The sequence below is a fragment of the Drosophila albomicans genome, chromosome 2L (assembly GCF_009650485.2).
Source record: "Drosophila albomicans strain 15112-1751.03 chromosome 2L, ASM965048v2, whole genome shotgun sequence".
Lineage (NCBI taxonomy): Eukaryota > Metazoa > Arthropoda > Insecta > Diptera > Drosophilidae > Drosophila > Drosophila albomicans.
In genome coordinates, this window is record NC_047628.2 from 7,297,000 (window position 1) to 7,304,932 (window position 7,933).

Here is a 7,933-nt window from a genome sequence, read left to right on the forward strand (position 1 = left end):
TAAAATTACACTTGTTATTCGATTTTTTTGATTTGCGGGGGCGGAAGTGGGCGTGGCAAAAATTTGAAACAAACTTGATCTGCGTGCAAACATAACAAATGCTGTCGAAAAAAAATTATAGCTCTATCTCTTATAGTCTCTGAGATCCAGTGTTTCATACGGACAGACGGACAGACGGACAGACACACAGACACACAGACATACAGACACACAGACACACAGACACACAGACGGACAGACGGACATGGCTAGATCGTCTCGGCTATTGATGCTGATCAAGAATATATATACTTTATAGGGTCGGAGATGCCTCCTTCTACCTGTTACATACATTTCCTGCCGGCACAAAGTTATAATACCCTTCTACCCTATGGGTAGCGGGTATAAAAATGTAAAGATTTTTTGTTAACTCAATCGAGGTAGTTAGAAGAATGCATATCTGCTGGGTCTGCGACATTCGATTTTTAATGCGATTTTTGTCAAGATAAACTGCATACGACTTTAACGCTTCATCATTCATATTCCGCGTTGAATTAAGGTTAATGACTGCCAGATTACTTTAGATTATTCGTTTTTTACCGCTTTAAAAGGCAAAATATTTAGTTGCTGTGCCGACAGTTGACTGCGAAATTTATTGGAATGAAGATACTGCTGCTAGGTATGTCGACAGAGTTGAATCTGAAATCTATTCAAGTTAATATATCTATATATAGCTCTGGTTTTCTGCTCCTATGTACAGGCATCTTGGAGCTGCTTTGTGGTTGAGGGTGGCTGTCCAAATAAGAACGTGACCTTTTGGCTTTATACCAAGTAAGTTGCACTTAGTTTCGATCAACACGCAAACATGTTCTCTGTTCCATTTTCAGTGCAACTCGGGATAATCCCACACAAATCAGACCAATGAGAATTGATCCCGCACTCTTTCAACCGCCTCGCCCAGTTTATATAATTATTCACGGATATACAGGACATCGCGACTTTTCCCCCAATACTGAAATTAGACCGGAACTACTTGATAAAAAAGCAGTCTATGTGATCTCCGTTGACTTTGGTCCCTTGGTAAGGCATCCGTGTTTTAAGGAAGCCATTCTAAATGCGCTGCTGATTAGCGAATGTCTGGGTCAGTTGATCAACAATTTGGTTAATCCTGGCATTATCAATAAGGATGACTTGCACCTCATTGGATTCAGCTTGGGTGCCCAAGTGGCTGGCCAAACGGCCAACTATGTGAATCACACACTTCATCATATAACGGGCTTAGATCCAGCTAAACCTCTGTTTGTTGTAACCCATGACAGACATCGCTTAAATCATGAAGATGCCGACTTCGTGGATATTATACATACGAATCCTGCGGAACGTGGCATTCTAAAACCCATGGGGCATGCGGACTTCTATGTCAATTTTCGAGACGGAGAACAACCTGGCTGCGAGAATCATAAATCTCCAGGCTCTTGCAGCCACAATCGTGCCCCCGAATACTATGCCGAGTCCATTGCATCGGAGAATGGTTTCTGGGGCATCAAGTGCCATAACTGGCATCCACATGCCTTCGGTCGTTGCACCTTGCAACAGACTCAAGCCTTGATGGGCTATCCTGCGTCCCCCAACAACAGTGGCACTTACTTCCTGGAGACGTATGCCAATCCGCCTTTTGCTGCCGGGCATAAGGGTGCAACTATCACTGACTTGACAACAAAGTTGTTTGATAAAACTGGTGTTCAGCACATCGATGAATTGGAGCAGAAACTGGAGCGCAGATATTTGCAAATTGAGGCTGATGCGCTTAAGAAATCAAAGAAATTGGCTGAAGCTTAATTCCAGATATATTCAATATCATCATTTTTCACAACTAAGCTTAAAAATAAATACCAAAAATATAATTTTCATAAAATAACTTTAATATCATTCCCTTTTCATCAAAAGGTCGTATCTGAAAAAAGAGAGTTGATAGAAGTGTGATTTTTTTTGTTTGCATTACATTTAAACCAGATGATGAATCAGTAAATGATGGCAACAACTTTGTATGTGGGGCGTGTTTCCGAGGTCTACTTTTGGCTGATTTAATAAATATTTCATTCTCTGTAGAACCTCAGTTAAAATACATAAGAAATCTAAGGTCGAATGTGCTCGACTGTGAGATACTTGCTACCCATGTTTAAGAAACCCAAAAATAGTGCTGTATTATTCTTAAAATATACTAAATTTATATTCAAAAAAATACTGAAAATGTACATTTGTTATATTGATATTCATATACGCGACGCTGATCAAAAATATAAAACCTTATAGAGTCTATGGCAGGCACAACGTTAAAATACCCTTTTACCATATGGTTAGCGGGTATAAAAACAGATGTTATCAATCAGAATGCAACAAATAAAAGTGAATGTTATTAACAGCATTTTATTAACAGAATATAATTAGCAGAAGGTTAAGAACTCTGCTAATCTTACCTCTACATAAGGCGACATCGAACTGACGTAATTGAAGCGGAATTGAAAAATGTATTATCAAGGCGTGAGCCTCTCAAACAGTTAAATAATTTAAGTGCAGCTTTCTTTCTTGATGACTGCAAGACATTGCCGTTTTTGGGGATGTTGCGAGTGGGCGGCTCTAAAATAAAGGTGAAAGCAGGAAATACAAGGTCTGACAAGTGGGTTTTACGTCCTTGCTCCAGAAATGCGGGCGAAATAAACGTATTCGGAACAACAAAAGAGCTGTCAAAATTGACACGCCGGAGGCCCCGAGTCGTGAATCACATTTCGATTACTCATTGCGAATGAGCAAAAATCTTTTACGCAGAGATCTTGTCTTGTATACTATGTATATACTTATTGTTTATTGTTTATTTTTGAATTTAGCAATTGAAATGTCGACAAACGGTAAAAACCGGTTTTACAAAAACAGAGCAAAAGAAAGAAAACGACTTTGACGCATGCGCAAAATTACAAAATTTTGTGAAATTACAGCACAGAAGAAAGATACTCACTTACAGTGAAGCAAAGATCCACAGATACAAAGAAGAAAGACAGAGAGACTCAGTCGTGTCGTATTTTTAAAGGTTATTACACATTTGTCACGAAATGCGTAACACTTTGCGGGAGGCGATTATGACCCCATTAAGCATGTGTGATCCGCATGAAGATCAGCAACAAAGTGTGTGAATAAATCTTTGGGTGATGGGGCAGATCTTAGATATGTATGTTTTCAACTCGAAGGGAAGTCAGTGATGTATTGCAAAAAACAAATTATGATTACACGTGAATTTTCATGTTTTTCTTAAAAATAACCAGACAATAAATGAATTCCTGGAATTTATATTTCAAAATAAATTGTACAAGAAAGCTTTCTTATAAATACTTTTTACATATTTGAAAACTTGATGAGTATAAAATTAATTTTTTATTTTAAGTGATTTTTAAAGATGCAGAAACAAATATATTACTCTTTTATTTTTTGCTGAAAATAAATCATCTTTAAACGGAATTCATGCTCTTCACATTTCTAACTAAATTACGTAATACCGATTGTGATGTAATTTAAATTATAATTCATTTAATATAACTACTTTGCACTGTTTAAAAGAGTGTTGAAACTTCCCCATTCCCAACGTTTTGTCAAGATTACGATAATTCATTTTGAACTCGACGCAATTGGAAAGTAAAATGCGTGTGCGCAGAATGCCAAAAATCCAAAAATCCATGACAAAAAAATGTGAAAGATGTAAATCAGAGCGAAAAGAGTGAAATAAATGTAAAACTGAAAAGTAAACAAAACGAAAGTCTTGTGATTCTTCGCCCTCGCTGATTGTGTTAATGTTATAATAATAATAATAATAAAATACACCAAACGATGGCCCATAATTTTCACAAATTACTTCAAGCAACAGCTGTCGAGTCATCTCATCACATTGCCCTGGAACCTGGATACAGGTACAACAAGCAAAGCAACCATAAGTGGGTTAATTACGACAACATGTTCCACATTGAGGTGTGAATTGTTATCATTTGTTGTGCTTGGCACCGTCTCTCAATGAACAGGCCAAATGTTTGCTGATCTTGTAAATACAATAATGAATAATAAAGCTCAATTTGCGACAGTGAATCTATACAAAAGAACCTTCAGCAAAATGTCGATAAGATTATCTAATTTAAATAACATATTATTTATTATTATGGAAGTATTGTTCTCACAGAGACTAATTTGTTTTACAACATTTTTAGGATCTAATTAATACTCTTTACTTTAAGTACATATATCTAAAATGGAATCTATAAGAGAGAATCTTCAAAAAATAAACGATAATTATATGTGTTTCCCAACAAGAAAGCTACAGTTTAGTATCCTCGACTATACGATACCCACTACCTATTTCTTAAAAAGACAAAACAGCACGAAAGGGCAATCTTCGTTCAAATATACCCAATTAAAATACTAAAATGTACCGAACACTATATTTCGTATATCGATATATATACTACATTGAAATATTCAGTTCCTTATCTCTTAAGAGTAAAGGTTTGTGCTGAAAAATTTTGTCAATAAAGAGCTAACGAACATTTTTTTTTTGTGTGGAATTAGTATTTTGCGATCTTGAGAGTACCAGAAACTCGTCAGTAATTTTATTTCGAGCTATAAATTTCTTAAAATATTAAAACAAAAACATTTTTTCAATTTCAAACAACTTCTTCAGATGACAAAACCTCTAACACCTATTTGCAAATGCAACGAATATCATTTTTGGACTTCCTTGAATTAGAAAACCAAGAACAAAGACAAAACAGCACAAAGGAAAGCGAATAACGATGTTTTAAGCCTTGCCCGTATAGAGAGGGTTAAGACATTACAGACATTATAAAACAATGTTTTAAATACGAAAGAATAGTTTTTGCTATGGAAGTGAAAATATTGAAATTCACTTAAACAATTTACAGATTACCAGTCTTTCATCACATATTACATTAACAAAATATGGTCACACTAACCGCACCCATCACTCAACGCTGAGGTTATTGCGGCTCCATTTTTCCATTTCTCAAACTAAATTGTCAATTAAAGTTGCATCTTCCGCCCACGGAAAAATTAAAGAAAAATAAAAGGCAAACTTTACAACAACAACTTTTCACACATTTCACTTTTGAATGCGTCGCCTGCACAGAAATATATACATACATATATATTTCGATATTTTTGTAAATTTAAATCGATGTATTCCTCAAATCATTTCGACGCTGCAATTTGTTAACGATTTTCACACGCCGCCCGCTTGACAGCAGCCCCGCCTCCCGCTGTCCGCCCCCCGCTGGCCACCGCTTCGTCCTCTGCGGCGCCCACATAAATCGAATGCGTAGGCCATTAGTCAGCTTTTGACAGACACTTAAATAAAGCCCCCCTAAAACTTGAGATACACACACACACACACAAAGTATCTGGCAGATACTTTTGCGCGCTGCACGTGGCAACAAACAACGGCGAGGAATGCAATGCAATTGCAATGCGAAAATGATCCGTTAGCTAATAAACCGTTGGGTTGGGGAAAGTGCATAAACAAACCTTTAAAGCAAATACAACTTCGTTCGTAATGCAATTCGAATTCACTGCGCTGACAGTTCAATGAGGAGACTGCTGCATCTGGCGTCGGATCGGGGCAAGGTAGCGCCATCTGGCGACCAGATGCCGCACTGCACTGCACTGCAGTAATCCAACCAATTTCAATGCGTCGCATTGCGATTTGAAATGCGTTCTTTTCTTGCTCTGCTTCCCTTTCGATAATGAAGCTCGAAACTGTCATTTCTGGGTGGTATTTATTGTTCTTTAGCAACCGCAATAAACAATAAACAATACGTAAGCGGAACCATTATTATCCGGATAAGATTTACGAGATATATGTATATTGCACCTTGGACTCGACTTGCCGCTTTGATCAATACCTGGCGCTGAAAGCGTCATATTCTAAAAGGAAATTGAGTCCAGACGAGTTCAAAGCAACGAAATATCTTTATAGATATAAAAAAGAAATGTATTAAGTCGTTGATTAATTGCCTTGAATTGAGCAACCCAAGTCAATTTAATCTAACTTAATCACTTCGTAATGAGCTCAAATCGTTTGCTTTATCTTTGATATTCCAATCGCATTATGTGGCAATCGAAATGCATTGGAATTATGAATTTCCGTCGATGTATTTTAGATTTTTAATTCGCCCCCGTAGCTATAAAAAATGCATAAATTAATTAGAGACTTGAACTGGAAATAGACGAGAAATGCTATTAACAATATTTATAGAGTCTGCGTTATATCGAACCTTGGACAACTAGACAATGATTTCAACTGGTCGAGTCACTCGATGCACCCAATTTCGTATAAAATAAACGACTCCAATTCAATCTCCATGTGTTTACAAACAACAAAAACGAACCAAAAATAACCGAAGAGCTAGAAGGAGTTATTATACTGAGTTGGTCGAATATTTAATACTCTCTCAAAATGATGAAATATATTAGTTACTATACTAAGTTTGTCGAAATTTTAATACTCTCTCTATAAATGATAAAATTAGAGACGTAATCAATAAATAAGTATTATTTCGAATTTTCATTAATCATAATTTAGTTCAAGAAATTAAAAGTATTTCTTTAATTTAAATAACAATTTAATTAGTTGATTAATAAAGTAAGTTTATTCATTAATCATTATTCGATTATGTAATATAACAGTTTACTTTTACTGCTATTTATTTTCATTAAGTTAGAGATCTAATTTATCTTAATTTATACTTTATGAAAATAACATTCATTTCCATAAAAAAAATCATTATTAAATTATGAATTAAAATTAATGGTTATTGTAAATATAAAACAACGTAACAAACCACATTTAAACTACAGTATACAACTTTTTTTATATCGTCTAATAATTATTCCTTTTATGCGTTACACAGCTTACCATAGAGTTTAAGTACCCAATGGAAGAGTATAATTAAATCGCTCCATTTGACAGAGCCAAACTTGCAAATGACATAAACAAATGCCCCGCTTATCTCTCCAAAGGCATCCAAAACATAACGTAATATTTAAACCCCAACGAAACAAACCGACGCCAACTGAGGATGAGAGTGAAAGTGCCAAAAAAAAACACACACACGAAAAACGAAGTGATGAAGATGAAGACGCAGAAAGAAACAGAGAGGGAAGCAACAAATATAAAATACAAAACGCATTGTAGCCGGTTCCTCCATTGGCAATCCATGAAAACGCGTGATTACCGCACTCGACAGCAGGCCCCCAACCCCACAAAACGAAAAAAAACTCCCCTCCCCCGTCCCTCAACTGATCCCCCTATGACTGCACTTTTTCTCAAGCGTGCAAGTGAAATTTTCCATATGAGGCTGACGATGTTACACAGTGAAATTTTCGTTTCGTCTCGTCTCGCAGCTCCAACCAAAAATGCTTACACTTTGCCTCTTCTCCTTCTCGTTCTCCTTCTCCTCTTTTTCGGCTTCATATGCGTGCGTTTTGTTTACAGTTAAAAATTTACTTTTTTTTTTTGTTATTGTTATACACTTGTTTAGAGAGGGTATAACAGCTTTAAATTGACACTGCCTTATGAACAGAAGCATTGAAATTCTTTGAGTATAGAATGTATAAAGTTAGGTGATTTTGTTATGCGAACTTTAAAATATATATAAATATATAAAAAAAAATATGTATACAAAATATCTAGACATTATTAATACAAAACTTTATACGTAAATCTCATGGTTATGACACTGATAGATTTCAAGATATAGTATAATTTTAAATTTAAGAATATTATTAGTTTCGCTTTATGTATATATATTCATTATTGGAATTCTATTGATTTTAATATATGTATATTTTAATTATTAAAACCAAATAATAAATCAATTGCTATGAAAAAGAAATTGTTCCA

General features: G+C 35.4%; 1 protein-coding gene across 2 annotated transcripts; it reads left to right on the top strand.

The window, feature by feature from the left end:
* The first annotated feature begins 612 nt into the window (after positions 1-612).
* LOC117564363 (lipase member H-A-like) lies at positions 613-1,844 on the top strand. 2 transcript variants are annotated; one of them, XM_034243078.2, is made up of 3 exons: positions 613-658; positions 740-810; positions 867-1,844. In XM_034243078.2, the coding sequence occupies exon 3, from the start codon at positions 901-903 to the stop codon at positions 1,816-1,818; it is 918 nt and encodes a 305-aa protein (XP_034098969.2). In that variant the 5' UTR covers positions 613-658; positions 740-810; positions 867-900; the 3' UTR covers positions 1,819-1,844. The 2 variants fall into 2 exon arrangements, with proteins under 2 accessions (XP_034098969.2, XP_034098968.2); XM_034243077.2 differs by having other exon boundaries at positions 624-658; positions 714-810.
* The last annotated feature ends 6,089 nt before the right edge of the window (positions 1,845-7,933 follow it).

Bases quoted from the DNA above. Each gene is read 5' to 3' on its own strand.
- LOC117564363 (XM_034243077.2), top strand. The intron at 811-866 runs GTAAGTTGCACT...TTCCATTTTCAG, and splicing joins ACCTTTTGGCTTTATACCAA to TGCAACTCGGGATAATCCCA.